This window comes from Phyllostomus discolor, chromosome 10 (genome assembly GCF_004126475.2).
Source record: "Phyllostomus discolor isolate MPI-MPIP mPhyDis1 chromosome 10, mPhyDis1.pri.v3, whole genome shotgun sequence".
In the NCBI taxonomy this organism is placed as follows: domain Eukaryota; kingdom Metazoa; phylum Chordata; class Mammalia; order Chiroptera; family Phyllostomidae; genus Phyllostomus; species Phyllostomus discolor.
This window is the reverse complement of record NC_040912.2, coordinates 84231609-84252068: the sequence shown is the minus strand read 5'-3', so window position 1 is coordinate 84252068 and position 20460 is coordinate 84231609. Positions and strand designations below refer to the sequence as shown.

At 49.6% G+C, this 20460-nt stretch overlaps 1 protein-coding gene across 2 annotated transcripts in view; it reads left to right on the top strand.

The window, feature by feature from the left end:
- Positions 1–11469, top strand: part of SLC37A3 (solute carrier family 37 member 3) — a 45756-nt gene extending 34287 nt beyond the window's left edge. The window contains exons 11-15 of one of the 2 annotated variants that reach the window (XM_028525551.2): positions 1903–2004; positions 2599–2646; positions 3675–3826; positions 8300–8365; positions 9585–11469. In XM_028525551.2, coding sequence (XP_028381352.1) covers positions 1903–2004; positions 2599–2646; positions 3675–3826; positions 8300–8365; positions 9585–9677 — 461 coding nt within the window. In that variant the 3' untranslated portion in view covers positions 9678–11469. The remainder of the gene's footprint in view (positions 1–1902; positions 2005–2598; positions 2647–3674; positions 3827–8299; positions 8366–9584) is intronic. The other variant, XM_036010958.1, reaches the window with a different exon arrangement.
- Positions 11470–20460: the final 8991 nt, after the last annotated feature.

Sequence of the window (20460 nt, the reverse complement as noted above, 5' to 3'; positions counted from 1 at the left end):
GGCGCTCTGACTTCTCAGTCCTGTGTGGACAGGACTGTGCTTTCGTCTTGGCACGTTTCCCTCTGTGGTCGCTTTTCATGTAACACACACACACTTTCAGTACCATCTTAGCCCTTGGCTGTACACAGTGGCTTAGTGCATAGGTCGTCCAATCACAGAGGTAGGGATAATAGTAGGAATTAATGTTCGTGAATGTTTTTTAGCTGGTTTGTCCATAGCAGATTTTAGTAGTGACTTTTTGTAATAGCTGGAAGTATAAACGGGAGTAGGAAACTTTTTTTTTAAGATTTTAATTAATTAGCCCTGGTTGGTGTAGCTCAGTGGATTGAGCACGGGCTGCAAACCAAAGTGTTGCAGGTTCGATTCCCAGTCAGGGCACATGCCTGGGTTGTAGGCCACGGTCCCCAACAACTGCACATTGATGTTTCTCTCTCTCTTTCTCCCTCCCTTCCCTCTCTGAAAATAAATAAATAAATAAAATCTTGGAAAAAAAGAATTGCAGTTAAAAAAAAAAGATTTTAATTAATTTGTTTTTAGAGAGGGTAAGGGAGGGAGAAAGAGAGGGAGAGAAATATCAATGTGTGGTTGACTCTTGTGTGCCCTGTACTGGGGACCTGGCCTGCACCCCAGGCATGTGCCCTGACTGGGAATCGAACCAGTGACCCTTCGGTTTGCAGGCTGGCACTCAATCCACTGAACCACACCAGCCAGGGCCGCCCTTATTCTCAGACCCCTAGCTGGAGGTCACGCTGCTGCCTTCAGAGCCGCCCATGTGTCTGTCCTGCTGCCTGATGAGGATACACCAGGTGTCCCCGAGCCCTTGAACTTAAACATGGGCTGCAGCTCAGTGTGACTATGCTGCTTGAAGGATGCATGTCTCCTCATCAGGACCCGTTAGTTACTAGTAAACGGTAATTTCTGCATTGCATTTTAGTGAATGTGAGAGGGCCCCCCAAATGGAATTTATTTATAAAAAATGGTGTATTCCTTCTTACCTGTTTAATCTCTAGTCACCTTCAGAGCATTCTCCATTTGATGCGATACACCTATCGAGACGTTTTTCCCACTGCTCCAGTTTTTGAACTTGTCAATTTTGATGCCTTTTAATGTTTCTGCCCTTTTTTGTTTCTCTTCTTCCACATCAGTAACACGTTTCCCCTTGAGGACTTTTTTCACCTGGGGAAATAAAAAAAAGTCGCTAGGGGCCATATCAGGTGAATAGGGAAGATGGGGCATGGGGGTCAGGCTGTTTTTGGTCCAAAACTACTGAATACTCAGCACAGTGTGGGCAGGTGCACTCGTAAATCACCCGTCATGAAATCGGCAAACACACTGAGTCTTCAAAAAAAATTCACTGAAGCCGAACGCAGCCTCTTACAACCACCCCAGCTGGTGCACTGATACAGGTGAGTTCCTAGAACACTCATCTAGCAGGGGAAGCCTGTGCTACAAGGGGCCTGCCCTCCAGAAGATGATGCTGGTTTTCTTGGGTTCCCCTGTGTATTTATGGGCTGCTACTGATAACGCCATGAGGCATGGTCCTTGACCATCTTTTCAATAAAAAGGAAAATCCAGAAAAGCCTTCACAGCTGGCTTGAAGAAGGAAAACAACAAGGAATAGTGGGTGGTTTGGGCGATTTTCTCTTTTTTCTTATTTTGGTGTCCGCTTTTCTGCTTTGTGGTGCCTTGTCCCAGTCAGCCATTGTGACAGTGAACAGTCAGGTAATCATCCTAAAAGGAAGTTGGGGAGGGAACTTTGGAGGCGAGTCTGCCACCTTTGTGGCTAGACCAGTTTCCAGTTTTAGGGTCCCAGCAGCAGGTGGGAGGTGCCCGATGGGCAAGTGTTGGGTGCCCGAGCTGCATTGTAAGTGACGGTGACTGCGGCGCACTCTCTGCTCACAGGTGGGACCCTGCAAGGCTTCATCTCCGACGTCTTACAGAAGAGAGCGCCGGTCCTAGCGCTGAGTCTGCTCCTGGCCATTGTGTCCCTGGTTGGGTACAGTCGTGAGTATGCCCTTGCGGTTCAATTGTATTCCTGATCTCTCAGGCTGAGGCTCCTGCCTCAGGTCGGTGATCAGCCCTGGGGAGATCCTTGAGACCTGCTACCCAGGCGTGGCGTGGGGCCTTCTTGTTGTCCCGTACACACCCGGTGGAAGCACCACCACGTGATTTTACCTGTCTTGGGAAGGAGACCAGCATCTCTTGTGCTCTGTTGGTTTAAGAGCTGGCTCAGGAGTGTATCTGCTTGGTCTGGAGCCTACTCCACAGGGACAGCATTAGAACCAATAAAACAACAAAAGGGGAAATGTTTTAAGAGAGGAAAAATGCTAATTAGTAGGTTTGGTACATGTCCCTTAAGGTGCCGCCGAGATGGGAGCAGGGTTTTTCTGCAGCTCTTCGTGGCCTCGTTAGCTTGAGCGCCAGCGACAGGCGGACGTTACAAGTGGAAGTCGGAGGAGGCCTGAAAGAGCTGTGTCCCTTGGTCATGTCTGGGCGGGATCCGTGCGGCCACAGGGACCAGGTCTCGGCGGACTGTCCGGGGGAGGCTCACGTAACACGCTTTTCCAGTCAGCGTGCTGTTTCTGTCTCCCCTTGCAGGGTCTCCGAACGATAAGTCCATTAATGCTCTTCTGATGGCTGTCACAGGTATGGCACCTGCTCCTTCTCCCTGTCCCCTGTCCTCTGCCGGTGACACTGAAACCTTAGCTGCAGAGAATTCAAATGGGGGAATGAAAGACTCCTCCTCCAGGTTCTATTTCTCTGCCGTTTATTGTGTGGCCTCTCAGCCCTTTTGTTACGGAATTAGCCCCTTTGGACAGAGATGTCCCAGCAGCTGTGACCGCTGCCCAGCTTCTGGGAAGTGGCTTAGGAAGCTGCCACGTTGGAAACCAGTTCACCAGCTTTTACAAGTCCCGTATGGCTAGTTTGGGTCCTGTGTGCAATTGGTCAGTATTTCTTCACCCTTGCCCCAGAGGAAACAGTTGAGTGCAGCTTAGGGACCATGTTACAGAAAGATTCTTTGTTCTTGAACTTCGGATTGTGCTCAGCATGGTGAGAGCCGCTCGTGCTGCCCGAGGCTCAGGGAACCGATTCCGGCCGTGTGGGCAGATTCCCGTGGGCCGGCGCCTGCGGGTCCTCGGACTGCCTCCCTGAGAGCAGTGTGGACAGAGCCGCCCGCGCTGGTTCCCCAGCTTTGCCTCTGCCCCCTCTCCCTTTCTCGTTGTACTCGGTTGGCTTTGGTGCACAGGTGCTCAGTGATGCGCTCTGCCTTAGAGTTGGACCTGCAAGTGCAGTTCGTTCGTTAGCAGCCGAGGCACCCTTCTGGGCTGGGAAGGCTGTGAGCTCGCCCTGGGCTTTGTGTCTTGGTTTCTGTAAACTGGACCGGCACGTCGTGTAATTCAGGAAGGGGCTTTGGAAAAGGGGATGCCAACTAGTTTGAAGATGCTGCCTACCACCTGGGAGAAATTCCATTTTCACTGATTATTTTCCCCTTTTTTTCCATTTGTCTCCAGTGTAGTTTTTAAACCTTTTATTGTTTATGCTATTATACTTGTTCCATTTTTCTTCTCTCCAACACATTAAGATTTCGGGATAAGACTTTGCCTCATTCAGTAGATTCCCAGTGGAGTTACGAATAGTGATTTAATAAGAACCTGTTCTGTTTATGGCTTCAGGATTTTTTATTGGTGGACCTTCTAATATGATTAGCTCAGCTATTTCTGCCGACCTGGGTCGCCAGGAGCTGATCCAAGGGAGCAGTGAGGCTTTGGCGACTGTCACAGGGATTGTTGACGGAACCGGGAGCATCGGAGCTGCCGTGGGCCAGGTGAGTGAGCAGAGGAGGGGTTGACTTGATCGGGAGGGTTGCCCCGCCCACTGGGCCACCACAGGTGGCACTCTGGTGCTGTAGTGTGGTGCACTGGGCGCCGGGGTTTAGTCTTTCCTGGGGTCCAGCTGCACTGAGCGCCCCGGGGATTTAGTCTTTGCCGAGGTCCAGCTGTTGTGACCTCGTATGGAAGGTACCTCTACATTTTTAGTTCCCTTTTCCACTTTTACTTCCAGATTCTTTCTGTCTGGAAATAAGCTCACACCTCATCAGCTAGATCCTTCAGCTCCAACCTGCCACCCCCCGTTTTTCAGCCTGAATTTGACACTCCAAGGATGCCATGAGACACATGCTTCTCATTATCCCCCACCTGATGTGCAGACCCTACCAAACACACGCACATGCACACACTCTTCACATAGATAGATCCCCAGCAGAAGTGGCCAGGGGCTGCAGCTGCTCGGAGTCCCTTTCTCGGCTTCCACAGCATGTCTTGTATATATCGGGATCACCTGGGATGCTCATGGGACGTGCAGAACCCTAAGCGTATTACCCCAGATTGCCTGGGGCTCTGTGTTTCAGCAAGCCTGCTGGCCAGTCTTCTGTGCTCTAAAGTTGGAGGGTTTCTAGGCCGAGACTGGCCTACTATATGTAGTAAGAACTCTTCAGATCGGTCTCTTTTTTTTTCTTAAAGCAGCCTCATCTCAGAAGGGTGTCTCTTGTCTGGAACAGTCATGAGTCATGCCTCTCCTAGGGTATGCCACTGCAGGTCGCCGAGTGCTGGTTTTGCAGAAATAAGGATTTGAGAATCAGCCACATGAATAGCGTAGCTGAAATTACGGAAGTGATGAGGTGTAAACGGGAAGGGGAACATAGGCAAAACCATAGGGGATGCCCGGTGGTCAGAGAAATCGGACTCCAGAATCGAAGGAGGAGTTAGTAAGAGCGTGGATGTGGAGCGGGCAGGGGAAGGAGGATGGAAGGGAAAGGCTTGTATTGTAGTTTTGGCTTTTAGGTCGTTGCTGTTTTGCGTGTTTAGTGGGGATAGATCACCGGTGTCCGTTTGTGAAGGAGAGGGCAAGTGTGAAGGAAAGGAAACCAACTTGAGTACTGCCCACTCTCCAGCCACGTATCATGTCTGTGCTTGTTGATGTCCATCTGTCCCACCACAGTGTAGGCGTCACGAGGGTGGCCTTTGCTCTGCCTTGTGCTCTGCTGCAGCCCAGTACCGAGCGTGGTCCCTGGCACCCGGCAGACATTCAGGTGTGTGTTGAGTGGTTGTGGAGTGGGTGATTGACACGACTGACGTGCTTGGCACATTTGGTCATGAGACTGAGGGGAAGAAGCTTAGCAGAGGCGGGAGAAGTTGCTTACTTGATCGTGCTCTGGAGTAGGAACCAAAAAGGCTTTGGCTGCCGGTTGAGATGTCTGTGTACAAGCGGGAAGGAGAGACTGTGCTGGGCATCCTTTTCTGAGAGCGCTGCAGTTTGCTCTTCCTCGCTGATGTTTTCTTCACTAATCACATGGGTGGGTCGCAGTGAACATCTCAGGGAGTTTACCTTTATTTAGAACGGCTCACCTCCCAGCCTCCAGATTCCTACCTCGTGGTTTGGGCCGCAGGATCAGGATGCGTCATCGTTGGCTTCGCGCCTTCCCCTTTGTGTTGACTTCTGGGAGATTTCCCACTGCCTGGGGTGTGAAACCTTAAGCTCCACGATTTGCTATTAAAAACTCTTGTCAGCCTTCTCCCTAGCTACTCCCTGAACTCACCTCAAATGACTTCATTCGCCCTTTCTTTCCTTGACTGCCCAAGGAAAAAAACAGTTTTTCCCTCCTGCTTTCCACAGCAGTTGCTGCATACCTGTCATGGGGCACTGGTCACGGTGTCTCGCATTTCCTGGCTTACCTGCCCACGGTACCGGACTCCGCTTTCCTTGAGAACAGGCTCTCTGTTCTCCCTCCTGTTTCCAGCACGCAGCGTGCTTTTGACAAGTGGCAGGGGCTCAGTAAGACTGAATGGAAACAAGTGTCCGCATCAGCACCTGCACACAAACGTTCATAACTGGGTTATCTACAACAGCTAAATCATAGCAACAGTTCAGATGTTCATCAACTGAAGAACAGATTGATGAAATGTGGTATATCCTTACAAAGGAGTATTATTGGGCGGTTACAGAGAAGGGAGGGACCGGCAGGCGCTACAACATGGATGGGCCTAAAAATGTGCCAAGTGAAAGAAGCCAGCCATGAGAAACCACATGTTGTACATGATTTTATTCAGGTGAAGTGACAGAATAGGCAAGTTTATAAAGACAGAGTGGGGTTGCCCAGGGTTGGGTAGGCCTGTGGAGTGGCAGGGACAGGTTTCTTTTGGGGGTGGTGACAATGGTCTCCGCTTAGGCTACAGTGACAGTTGCACAGTGCCGTGAGTGTGCTGACCACCACTGAGTTCTACTCTCGACATGGGTGAGCTTCACGATGTGTAAGTCATGTGTAGGTGAAGTTACATAAAGTAGCAGTCAGTGTTTGGACAGCCACTGTGCCTCCTTCTAGAGGTCACCACTAGACCTCTGCTTTTTCGCTTCCTGTGATGTGACCCAGGCTAAGTCACTAAGCTGTTTTGCTTTAAAGTTCTTCCTTTTATAAAGCTGATGAATAATGTGACCAAAGAACATGGGTTAGTTAAATTCTCACACCTACTGTCAATTGGGTTTTTTTTTTTTTTTTTTTGAGTCCTCACTCAAGGATATGTTTTTATTGATTTTAGAAAGAGAAGAAGGCGGGTGGGGGGAGAGAGAGAAACACCGATGAGAGAGCAACATCGATCAGTTGCCTCCTGTACACGCCCTAACTGGGGATCGAACCCATGACCTAGGCATGTGCCCTGACCAGGGTTGAACCCACAACCTTTTGGTGCACAGGATAATATTCCAAACAGCTGAGCAGCCCGGCCAGGGCTATGGCCATCTGGTTTTTGACAAGGGTGCCGAGACCATTTAATGGGGAAGAGTGGTGTCTTCACCAAATGGTGCAGAAAAAACTGGATATACACATGCAAAGGAATTAATTTGGATCCTTATCTTATACCATACATAGAAATTCACTCAAAATGGATCGAATACCTAACTTTAAGAGCTAAAACTATAAAACTTTCAGAAGAAAACATTGGGACAAATTGTCATAACGAATATGCACAAACGCCTGAAAAGATCCTCAACATTCTTAGTCGTTAGGAAAAGGCAAGCAAAAACGCACAGTGAGACACCACCTCACACCCGTTAGGATGGGTATCATTAATTTAAAAAGCAGGTATTGGTGAGGACATGTGGACACTGGAGTTCCCACACCCTGCTGGTGAGGATGTAGAATGGTGCCGCTGCTACAGAAAGCACAGTGGGGGTTTCTCAGGGAGTCAGATGTCGGGGTCACCCCGCGACCCAGCACGTCCACGCCTGGGTGTAGCGCCCCAGTGAACTGAAAGCGGGTCTCAGGTGCTTGCACGCCGGTGTTCACCCTGGCACTCTTCATCATAGTGCAGAGGTGGAAATGGCCCGCGCGGTGATCGGTAGACCAGCGAATAGACAGAGGCGGGTGGCTGCACGGTGGAGTGTCAGTCAGCTGTGGAAAGGAGCGGAGTTCTGATGTGCAGAACAAGGTCGAGCCTTACAAACGTGTGGTAAGTGAGATAAGCCAGACACAGAGGACAAACGCCGCGTGATCCCACTCAACCTGAGAGACCTGGAGCAGGCAAGTGCAGAGACAGGACGCACAGCAGAGGTTCCCGGGGGCTGGGAGGAGAGGGCAGTGGGGAGTCACCGCCTGATGGGCACAGAGGTTCCGTCTGGGGCGAGGAACACTTTTGTAAACAGACGGTGGTGATGCTTGTGCAGCGTCGTGAATGTATTTGATGCTGCCGAGGTGTGCACTGAAAAATGGTTAGAAGAGTGCATTTTATGTTACATGTTTTCTCTTAATAAAAAAAAACCGGGTTAAATGCTATTTTTATTAATTGAAAACAAAGTAAAAGAATATGCTGTAGGGTGTTAAGGTCATACAGTAATCCTGTGAGCAAACAGCACTAATTGCAAAGTGAGTGATATGCTTAAAAGACAAACTATTACTGAAAGCTTCGACTATAGCACCTTTCACTGCGAGAAAGAGCGGTTGAACGGGGGCGGCTTGAGGATGTGCAGCTCCCTCTCTCGATAGCACAGTGAGCAGAAAGAAGCCCCTTGAACCCGTGTCTCCTGGTATGCAGTGTGTGGGTCTGGCCTCTGCGGGCTTGCACAGTGGAGGCCGTCAGCCCCGTCTCCATAGGAATGGGCGTGGGAGAGGGCCTTGTAAACTGCAAAACATTCTACAGGCCCCAGCTCCCTTCTTATTTTTTAGAAGAGCCATGTGTAATCGACTTTTAGCTACTTCACTGTGTCAGTTATGAAGGGTTATCTCGTGACTTACGTTTCTCCCTTACAGTATCTGGTGTCTTTGATCCAGGACAACCTAGGATGGATGTGGGTTTTCTACTTCTTCATTCTCATGGTAAGTAAGTGTGTGCCCCCCTTTTTTTGAATTAGTATGTTTCCTTATTAATTTAGTTTAAAGTGTTTACTTAAATCACTTCTTAAACCAGCAAAACTGCTGATTACTTTTAAAGACCCTTTTGTGAAAAGTAACATTTTTTTAGTGTAAAAAGACATTCTTGTCTTAAGGACGCAAAGGGCCCTTAGTTTGCCCTTGACCTGAGTCTAATGAGTGTTGTCATTTGTAAAACCAGAAAAAAAATGACAAGAGACTTACTTAAAGTACCAGCAGCCATTAATCAGAGTGCTCCTCCAGGGTGCCCTCTGTCTGGTAGATACAATCTGGAAGTTCTGAAGGAAATGACAGTGTGCGCCCAGCCTCTTGGGGTTAAAAAAGTGCAGGTTCTGAAAGGAACCTGGAGTCTCTTGAGAAACCGTGTGTGTGCGCCCTAGACATTGCTGGCTGGAATTCGGGGCTCCCTGGGAAATGGCCAGCACGGACGGAGTAAGGCCTCGTGCTCCTGGAACGCTGCTTTCTGAATAAGCACAGGACGTCCGTCCCGTTGTCAGGGAGACGGTGCTCGAGACGCGTGTGCTTGAGAGAGCTGAGCGACAGCTTCGTCCACCAGTTTCTGTCCCGAAGTCTGGGGCGCCCTGATCGGAGGCAGCCTCGGTCGTCCCGAGCCCAGACGCTGCCGGCTCGTCCAGGGAGTCCAGGGAGTCGCGGGGCAGTTCAGCACCCGGGGTTCCCTGGCGCTGCCTCCAGGCCTGCGCGCTCTGCTCTCAGAACGGACGGGCTCCTCTGCCCCCGCCTTGTGGCTCCCCGAGGCCGGCCGGGAAACCGGCCCCTTCCGCGCCCCTGCTAAGTGGAGGGAGTGCCTCCCGGTGAGCTCGCTGTTGTGATCATACTAGAAATTGTCATGGAAAGAAACTGGATCTGTTTTAAGAAACACCGTTTTTAATCTGAGCCCCAGGATCGATTTTCTGTTCCACGTTTTGTAAATTATTTAGTTTGTGTCACAGTTCTTTTTTTGGAGACTGTAATGTAACATTAAGTATTTTGTAATATAAACCGTAATTTTCAAAATGACTTTCTAATTCACTGAAGGTTAGAGCTGTCTTTGTATGAAGTCAGAATGAACGTAATTGTCCCAAGTCATTATTATGTTCCAAACGCAGTGCTGTGGCAGACCCAGTTACACGATTACTGCACATTCCCTGCTTTTCTCTCTTCACAGACAAGTTGCACCGTTCTGTTTATCTCGCCGCTAATAGTGAGGGAGACGTGCTCTCTCGTGCAAAGGCGACAGGCTCGAGTGCTGAGCGAGTGACTGTGCCCGCAAGAGACCAAGAATGATGGGAGACACGTCAGAACTGTTATTTCTTTTAATTTGTCCTTTTTGGGGTTGTCTCAGGGGAGCCGGCCCAACCTCAGCCAGCCAAGGCCCCCCCCCCCCGTTCAGCAGCGTGGCCCCTGCGTGCTGAGCGGACTGGGGCCGGGGCGCTTTGCTGCACACACTACAGGAAGGAACTGCCGCTGATGCACTTCAGCGTCGTTTCACGGATGCACAGATGGCCTGTGAACCCGCCAGTGTCCGCGCTGGGCCTGTTGAGGTTCATGCCTTTAACCTGAAAGGCTGCATCGGACTTGGACCCTTGCTCCCCAGCCTGGAAAGCTGCGTGATCACGAGGCAGGCGTGCAAGGTTTATAGCAATAGAAAGACTCGTTGCGTTTTGGTTTGGAGATGAGTTCGGAAATGAGGCTCATTTTTCAAGCCTCTAATCCTGCTAAGGTGCTCCAGCCGGATCCCGCGTAAGCCCGCTGTGGATCAAGAAGGCCTTTGTGACCCACGTGGGGAAGATCACACTACACACAGAAGCAAAAATATCGTCACATTGTTGTCGGCTTGTTTCCCGTCTTCATTCAAAACCACCTGACTCTGGAAAGAGTTCAGTCACCCTTTCAAGGGCCACGGTGTGTCCACTGTGAACGTGCCAGCGTGTGTCCCACGGCCGGTGCACTCAGCCCTGAGTTGCTGCCTGGGGCCCCCCCCCCCGGGAAGCCCCTCTGCTCAGCCTTATTTCCTGGGGGTTGATCTCAGCTGCAGCCGGGTTCCTTGAGTTACCTCAGCAGAGGACTAAAATTGGAGAAAAGGAAAGACCTGGTGTCCTAGTAAGTAATTCAGGTATGTGACACTGAATCACAGTAATGCATTACTAGGGCCTGAGGGGTATTTAGGTACCTGTTCCTTAGACGTTTGCGGAGTTTACATCTTCAGGGCTGTGAATTCTACACCATGAGAGGGGACCTAGAAATCCCAGGATTTATTGTAAGGAATTGTGTATTCATTCTTACTTGTTTAAACCCCAGTCACCTTCAGAGCACTTTCCGTTTGACGCAATACACCTATCTAGACTTTTTTCCCACTGTTCAAAACAGTCTTTGAACGCATCGATTTTGATGCCTTCCAGTGTTCCTGCCGTTTTTGTTTTGCCTGTTCCACATCGGCAAAACATTTTCCTTTGAGGACTTTTTCATCTGGGGAAACAAAAAGAAATTGCTCAGAGTGCAATCAGGTGAATAGGGAGGGTGGGTCACAGAAGTCATGCTATTTTGGGTCCAAAACTGCTGAACACTCAGCGTGGTGTGGGCAGGTGTGCTTGTAAATCACCCATCATGCAATGGGCAAACTATTGAAAGAGTCTTCAAAAGAAAGATCAGTGAAGCCAAACGCAGCCTCTCACAACAACGCCTGCTGGTGCACTGTTACACAAGGGTTCCTAGAACACTCACTGAGCGGAGGAAGCCTGCACTACAAGGGGCCTGTCCCCCAGAAGATAATTCTGGGGTTTTTTGGGCCCCCCTCATAATCATCCATATTTTAAGGTCATTCTGTATAAATATTTTAAATTATGTACACAAACTAGGGAGTAAATGTGCAGTTTCGAGGATTACCCAATTTGCATTGGGTTAGGGAATATTTTTCAACATCCTGCTTTATACTCCGAAATTTGGTGTTTGTTAATATTATTTAATCAAGCAGATCTCCAGTCTGATTGCGCATTACTGACAAAAAGGGAAAATATGAAACACAGGAAGGGAAAATAAACTGACTTTTGTAACAAATATCTGTCTGTCTGGTTATTTAAATGTATACTCTGAACTCCGTGTTTCAGAGTGTGACTCGGGCCTTATGATGGATTTCCTGCCGGTGCGTGTTCCCTAGTGACCGTCCACTGGCCCTGCTGTGTCGCCGGGTTGTGCGGCTTCTCCCGCTGTGGGCTCGGGACCCGCCCCTCTCCGGTGCGTTCTGTGGAAGCCCTCCCTCTCCTCTGTGCGAGGTGGCGCCGAGTTCGGATGGGTTGCCTGGTGGTCATTTAAGAGTTGTCTATGGATGGACGCCGTTTCGATTGATTTACCCTCTGCCTGACATTTGGCCGAGTTTCCTCTCCCTTCTCATAGTATGGTCCCATCTTTTTAAAATGTTTTAACCGGAATAATTTATTCTAGCACAAGTGCACAGCGGGGGAAATCAGTGTTGGAATCACTTCTCACTTCTGAGTGAGGACGTGTCCCCACAGCAGGTGTGCATTGGCAGCCTCTTTGAATGGAGATTCAGGGTGGGGACGAGTGGCGGGCCAGCCTCCCACCGCTGGTGGTGACGGTTCCTGCTGAGGGTGCGCCAGAGAATGGGGCGGTCACTCGGGTTTGTCCCCTACATTTTGAGAGCGCCACAGAAATGAAAAGAAAGGGAAAGGCTTTCTCTGACTCCACAGCTGGCGGTTGGAAGGTGGAAGAAAAATGTTGAGACAAACGGATGAGGAGCCAGGGCGGAGGCGCTCAGAGGGACAGCCCAAAGGTGCTGACAGCCCAGCACATGGGCTCGTTCTCCCATTGCCCAGTGCCACCCGCTCCAGTTGGTAGAGCCATCCTGAAGCAAGAGCTCACGGTGTGCAATCCTGCCCCGTTCTTCTGCACGGTTACACAGGCCACAGTGAGTTAAATGGTTCTCCCAGCTTGGAGAGTTGGCTGCAAATTTGTCTACTGCATCCGTGGTCCCCTGACTCACTCTGCCGGGCTGGTAGCCGGGGCCACCAATGGCACTCTCATAGCCTCTCTTACTCTGTTGCCTGTTTCATCCACAAGAGCCGTCTCTCCCACAGCCCCGAGCGAGTGTGGTCACACCTTCGCATCCCAGCACCAGCTGTTCTGTTCTTACCTGTTTAAACGTACATGTGCCTGAAGTGAAATTATCAGCAAAACAACTGCTCAGCACCGAATGATGGATGTTTCACTAAGGATGCATTTCCTTATTCTGCTTCTAAGCATCTCCGTGGGAATTAGTGCCAAAGAACTCCAAGAGTTGAGTTTACTTTCTTACTGATTTTTTTTTCCCTTGAAGAAAAAGCCTCAGTGAGGCTGACTGGGAAATGGAAATGCACCCTCCTCTGACAGCTGTGTGGCTGATGCTCACTGGGTTGAAATAAAATGCTCTGGCCTGCCTCTTTGTGTTAGACATTTTCTTTCCTCCTTTTGTGTCCTTTCGAAGGAAGAGACGCCCCTCCCCTTTCCTGCTTATTCTGTTCCTTCCTGCTTCCCGGAGGGCCGGAGTCCCACTGTCAACATTCACGCAAGAAACGAGTTCTGTCTCTGTGCACGTGCTGTTCAGGGGGATGGAGGATGGGAGACCTCTCCTCCCCTCCTTCCCTACCCCTCTAAAACCCCCAGAAGTCCGCCCTGCCTCCCAGATAAGGAACTGATAAAGGCTTCCCTTATCTCACTAGTGCTTCTGACTCACATCCTGTTTACCTTTTCACGGCCAAATCCTTTGAGTCGGTATCTGCTGCCTTCCTGGCTGTACTAACTTCGTCCTCAGCTAGGTAACCGACTAGCTGTGTTTGCCCGGGACGGGCCTGGCGTCTGCCCTGATGTTTGGACAGTATTGTCAACAGCACTGCCCTTTGCTCTTCAAGTGTCCCAGTTTGGACACCTTTTTCTTAAGCTCTGACTTCTTATTTCATCACCCGACAGAATCTGTGCATCTATCTGAAGGTCATAGAATTTGGACCTTTTTTTTTTTTTTTTTTTTTTTGACAGTGCCTTATCTTTCTTAATCCTTCTCTTGTACTTGACACTGGTAACGGCTTCGTCTCCCCCGGGACTTTCTTTGGCTTCTGTGGCACTTGAATTTATTGCATCTTCTCACCGCCTGTCGCTGTTACTGGCTTCTCTTTTCTGCTCATTTCCTTCCTACCATTGGCGTCCCCCTGGCGAGCTGCTCTCGTAAATCGCCGGCAGCTCTGTTAGACACTTAGCGGGGAAGAAACCACTGAGGGCAGGTGTGGCACCCGTCTGCCGAGTGCTGGCTGGTTTTCCGTTAACAGCGAGTCTCAGGGGAGACGGGCTCAGCTTTGAAAAGCCCAGCCACGTCCCGTCCCACAGACCCCTCTGCCAGTGGCCTGCGAGAGCGGTTTCCGAGTCTTCCAAGTCACAAACCCTTTTGAGAATCTGAAAGCCGTTCCCTGTCTCTCCAGATCAAATACATGTGTGAACAGGCATTTGAAGTTTATCACAGGGTGTTCCCGGCCAAAACTTGAAGCCCGTCCTCGGACCATGAAGCTGGAAGCCTTGGCAACGGGGTCAGGTGCCACCTGCGGCAAGGTTTTTCAGTCCAGCGCCAACCCACCTTCCTGAATCGCCCGTGGCCTCTACATGGGCCCTCCACGGAATCAGACTTTTCAGCTCATGACTCACTACCAACGGCAGTGTGCATTCATACCTTCTTTTTTTTGTTTGTTTTTAAGATTTTATTTATTTATTTTTAGAGAAGGAAGGGAAGGGGAAAGAGAGAGAGAAACATCAATGTGCGGTTGCTGGGGGTCATGGCCTGCAACCCTGGCATGTGCCCCGACTGGGAATCAAACCTGCGACATTTTGGTTTGCAGCCCGCGCTCAATTCACTGAGCTACGCTAGCCAGGGCCATACCTTCTTTTAAAAAAAGTTTTTTTTTCTGTTTAGGAAGCCCTGTTTTAAAAAAATTTTTTAAAAAATAAAAAGATAGTCCTGACTGATGTGGCTCAGTGGATTGAGTGCCAGCCTGCAAACCGGGGGTTTGCCAGTTTGGTTCCCGGTAAGGGCACATGCCTGGGTTGAGGGCCAGGTCCCCAGTAGGGGGCATGTGAGAGGCAACTGATTGATATTTCTCTCACATGTGATCTTTCCTTCTCTTTCTCCCTCCCTTCCCCTCTCTATAGATAAATAAAATCTTGTAAAAAAAGTTTAAAAAACCAGTTGTGGCCCTGGCCAGGTGGCTCAGTTGAGTGGAGCACCATCCTGTATATGAAAATGTTGTGGGTTCGATCCCCGGTCAGGGGACATCCCTAGGTTGTGGGTTCAGTCCCCAGTCAGGGGGAGTACAGGAGGCAACTGATTGATGTTTCTCTCTCTCTTACTCTTTTTCTTCCCCTCCCTCTCTCTCTAAAATCAGTAAAAATTTATCCTTGGGTAAGGATTAAAACAAATTATTGTGATAGCATACACATAAAATTTACCATCCTCACCATTTTAAGTGTGCGGTTGAGTAGTGTTGGTATATTCAGATTGTGGTGCAAACCTTGTCTCGATTCACACTTCCTGTCTCCAAAAACTTTTTTTTAAATTGTAGACTCGAAACTATATAATTTTATTTTTAAAAGATTTTATTTATTTGTTTTTAGAGAAAGGGAGGGAGAAAGAGAGAGAGAGAGAAACAACAGTGTGTGGTTGCCTCTCCTGCACCCCCAACTGGGGACCTGGCCCGCAACCCAGGCAGGTGCCCTGACTGGGAATCAAACCAGCAAGCGACCCTTTGGTTCACAGGCCGGTGCTCAGTCCACTGAGCCACCCCAGCGCTCTGATAACCCTTTGTAACCCTCAGCTGTCTGAATCTTAATTTTCCTTCAAGGCTTGGCCAAGTATCATGTAATCCAAGACACCTTCCCAGCCAACCTTTGTAGCCCTCCACCTTCTCGCCTTCCTTTGGTGGCAAAATCAATATTACTTACTTGATGTTTAGCTGTTTCTGCCTTACCTATTTTAATATCTAACTCCCCAGGGAAAGTGTTGCTGTTTTGCTCCAGCCCCTAGTCCCTTGCAGGGTTGGTCCTGAGTAAACGCTGATCGTGCTAGGAAAGGTGGAAAGAAAGTGAGGGAGTGGAGGGCGGGCACAGCGGGCCGTGACTCCTGACCCATGCAGGGCTGGTGCCTGGCGCAGGCCGCGGCCTCCCACAGCGAACGGCCGGGTGTCCGGCTGTGCGTTCAGGCTGCCGTCTCTATCCCCCCTGCGCAGCCCCGGGGCTGGCGTAGGCAGACCACACAGTCTGCCCCGGGCTGACGGATTTTACTGCCTTGTTTTGCTCTCCGGTTGTTTGTGGGCAAGTTGTCATTTCCTCAATTAAGTTGTGAGAGTCGAAGAGTCCGTTCCATGTCCAAGGACGCCGAAGCCATTGAATGAAGACAGCAGATTTACCTTCCCACGTGGCCTCGTGGACTTTCAGATTCAGGGTCAGCTGCCTTTGGCTTTTCCTTAAATGCCCTGTGTGTTTCTGCTGACAAAGTTTGTTTCAGCCCGTGTGCAGAACAAACCAGATTAAATATGAAATACAGATGTTTATCTATGTGATGATACAAGTCAAATGATTGTATCAAATATGATGCAAGTGGTATGTGTGTGTTATATGTAACTCCTGACTACATTACATGTAGCTGTTGTGTAACTATGTAGATAACTTTAGGTATATAAGTACATGCACATGTGTGTATAGGAGGTCTGTTCAGAATGTATCCAGCTATGTGTTAGGAAAAATGGAGCCCTGGCTGGTGTGGCTCATTGGATTCAGCATCAGCATGTGAATCAAAGGGTCGCCAGTTCAATTCTCAGCCAGGGCACATGCCTGGGTTGTGGGCCAGGTCCCCAGGAGGGGGTGCACAAGAGGCAACCACAAATTGATGTTTCTCTCCCTTTCTCTCTTCTCCTCTCTCTAAAAAGAAAAAAAAAATAGAGACATGTATTGAAGAAGATACAAAATACTACAAAATACAAGTAACATTGTACATAGGACAATGACACCTTAGTCCCCTTCAAAGTAGGCACCTTGGGACCTCACACAGTTCTCCCTATCACCATCAGCTACCGCATCATATTTTCCTGAATCTCATTGACAGTCTGAAATCTCTTCCCCTTCAAAGGTGATTTTAGTTTTGGGAAAAGCCAGAAGTCTCAGGGTGCCAAATCTGGGCTGTAAAGGGGCTGAGTCACCTCGGTGATTTGATGTTTCACCAAAAAATTGCACCAGAGCTGATGTATGAGCAGGTGCATTGTCCTGATGAAGCTGCCAATCGCCAGTTGCTTATAGCTGCAGCCTTCTGAGTCATCTGAATAGTTTCACTTAACACAAAATTTGGTGCAGACTCATTACTCTAGAGTCATTTTGAAAGTGACAGCCACGCAGTACACATGCTTACTCAGTGGTGTCTGCCACCCCCACTGACTAGTACAGTGAAGTTGTCATTGTTCGCACGTGCGCATTCCAGTCCACTCTCCTTGGCTGCCAGGTTCCATCAATGTCACACGAGCTGTTCTCGTTTTATTAACAATGGCTGTCCTTTTTCTGTAGAGACTTCATATGTATATTTTTATACACATACTCTATCCAATCACATCTTTGTAAGGTAGGCAGGGCAGCTAGTTCTGTGCGTTGGATGTGAGAGCAGGCTCAGAGAGGTTAAGTGAGCCACCCAGGGTCACACAGTCTGGTAAGTGATAGAACAGGGACCAAGTCACAACCCAGGCCTTTTGACTTAACCTCAGTGTTTATTCCATTACGCCATGTGGCCACTTCTCATTTAACTTAATCTTATCCTGGGTTTACTTCCGAGCTATGAACTACAGCTGCTCTCCTTCGAGGACCAGCTCTCCAGAGGGTGCGCCGGCCTGTCCGTTGCCGGGAGCCTCTGGGTGCAGACTACCCCAGCCCCACACCTGCTGCTTGACTGAGCGCCCCCGGAGCCCTCAGAGCCGCCCTGGCGTCCTCACGTTAGGTGTCTGCGGTGCCTTCTGCTCCAGGTTTGCCTTTTACAAAACACTCTTCCCTCTTTTTCCTGGCCCTTCTGTCTGCGGCCCAGGAGGGCTGCGTTGTAATCTCTTCCTTCCCGGGCCCCTGGACGGGGCACGTGTGAGGATTTCATTTCATGCTCCCACCTCAGCCAGGTCTGCGTCTGTGCTCTTGGCCGAGGTCCCCGCGCTTCCCCTTCCTGCCAGGGAAGGCTTCACTTCGCGTGGGGCTCTGGCTTCCAAAATGCCGTCGCCAGGCAGCTCTTTCCTGGCTGCTCTCACCCTCTGATTAAAAAGAAATCATGTTTTCCCGTGTACCCTTTTGGAAATGAGAGAAAAAGTAGCAGAGTCACTGGAGACCATTTAAATCCTCTTTATCACAAGGAAGTTGTCGTCTTACAGCTTCATCGTCAGTGAAACGCGTATGAAAGGACCACTCTGTCTGATGGGCACGTCGTTGTGGATTTTAATGGGAGAATTGTGTTTAGGTAAAAACCTTTCATCTGAGCACTTCAAAGGCCGTCACCTTGTCTGATGGTTATTATCATGCCCTCGACAGTGTCCTCCGGATCCCAGAGTCCTGGATTTTGTGTGCACACGTTTGCTTAGTTATTTAACATTGTGGTGGTTTTCCTAGCCTCGCACCATAGGAAGTGTCACGAAACTAACAGTTTTGAAGTTGGTTTCCATTAAAAAATTGTACCTAACAAATAGCCTACATGACTTGCTTTTGTTTCGTGGAATGAAGATGTTCAAGGGCTTGCGAAATAAAGAACAACCCGTGTGGAGCCAGGAGGGTGGGCTGGGGGGTCAGGAAGCGGGGACCCTTCCCCAGATGCCCCGTGGTGGTGCAAAGGGCTTGATCGGTGCTCACGTTCCCGGTCGGGTTCGCACAGAGGATGATTCTGTGAACAAGCTCTCGGAGGGGGGAATGGACGTGCCGCGCCATCACCCAGCCTGTCGTTGAACAGGACTCTGGAGAAACAAGCCCGTGTCACGACTGAAGACAGCTCCCTCGTTCAGTTAAAACAAGACCAGAGCTCCCTCAATGCACCCCCGCCCCAGTCTCTGCCATCACTCACTCACTGGCTGTTGGAACAGCCCCTGGATAAAGGGACCAGTTAGTTAAGAAAAGAACAACAGTGCTGCCACCCCTCTGCCCTCTTTCTTCCCTTCCTCGCCCCTGCGCCCCCCACCCTCACCTCCACACACAGACACGTGCGCTGGCTCTGGCACAGGCTGGGTAACGAGTTCATTTAATGCTGCTGGGTTGTGGTGATCCTCGTTTGTAAGGACATTTTTAGATCAACATTTATGTTTTCCTCCTCCTACCCCCGTGGAAGAAACAGCTCAGTACTAAGCCCTTTTCTCTGTACCCGGCCCCCGTGTACCTCCTGACTCAGCAGGGGGAGACAGAGTCGCAAAGACCTCGCCTGCTGCACTTTTCAGCACCGGAAAGTGCCACATGTTTTTTATTTCGTTATTACTTTATATCCGTTTGTTCTGAAACCCTCCCGGCAAGTTACTCTTGTTGTAGTTCTCAGTTCCCCCTGTCCCCAGCCTGCTGTCACAGCTGATGACAGATGACAGCTTGTTTCCCTGAAAGATCAAGGTTATCTGGAGTCTCTCTACTCGGACAGTTCTCTGTCTCTCAGAGGAATGAACTTGCGTCTAAATACCACTCCCCTTGCACCTTTTTTTTTTTTTCTCCTTTACTCTTTAAATTCCGTAGGCCCCTCCATGGAAACTTGTTAACCATCCCCTCCCTGCCTTGCCGCTACCATGCCTTCTGCTATGAACAGTGAATCAATTCTCCCAATGGCTGATCTCCTCACTCAAACCTGCACGTGCACCTATGAAAACCTGGGTCATCGACCAGCCAGCCCAGAGGTCTACCTGTGCAAACCTGGGTGGTCTGTCCATGCAAACCTGGGTGGTCTACCTCGGACCACCTCTTTTCATTTGCCAACCACGCCTTCCCTAATCTGGATTCCAGCTTTGAATTAGGAATTATGGAGGGTAGAGCTAAAGGGAGCTTACTCCTCCTCTTCAGTGTGGGAATTCCTTCGTGTCATCCTAACAGCCGGTCAGGACCTGGGCATGCACTTGGAAATGGACTGTCCCGGAGACAGAGCACGCTCTCTCCCTTGGGAGGCCATTGCATTGTGGAATAATAGCTCTAACTGTTTGTAAATCCGTGCTCCTACCGAGTGGAAATCTCCTTGCCATGTCTCCCATTGGTCCTGATTCTCCCTCTGATGCAGCCCGGGTATGTATTTTCTCGGGGTATATTCGAAGGCAGCCCTGGCCTCTCCCTTTCCGCTCTGTACGCTTCCCATCTCAACTTCACGGAGACGATTCTCCCAGCTGTGGGCTTCTGGTCTGCGCTGTACTGGCACTCCCGGTCTTCACGGTTGAAGTTGCTGACCACGTTCTCATTCTGTGCTTTCTACCTTCCTCTCTCAATGCAATTTCCTCTCTCCTTCTACTTCTCAGTTCCCGAGAAAACTCTCCGAACAAAGTGGCTTCACCTTCTGTGTCCTGCTCCCAGTCTGATTTCGGCCTGTCCTTGACCCACGCACAGAACTCGGGAGTCGGTGCCATCTTCTAATCATTTCGGGAAACTCCCGTCCTGTGAGTGGCGGGTGACGGGAAGGCAGGACTAAGCAAATGGTTAATTTTCTCTGTTCTTCCTCCAATACGTCTTCCTCCAGAAAGTTTACCTTTCGTGTTTGCCAGCACCTGCAGGTGACTACTGAATGTCTCTAGCCCCAGTTCTCACTCATTGTTCAGTCTTCAATTGTCTGAAGATCGGATGTATTCTAGCAGCCCAGTTTACTATCGTTTAATATCATCCATTTTCTCACCCCAGTTCCTGCAAACCCACTACCCGTACAACTTTTTTTTTAAAATTTTTTTCCTTGTATCTTTTTTTTTAAGATTTTATTTTTATTTATTTTTAGAGAGGGAAGGGAAGGAGAAAGAGAGAGAGAGAAACATTAATGTGTGGTTGCTGGGGGC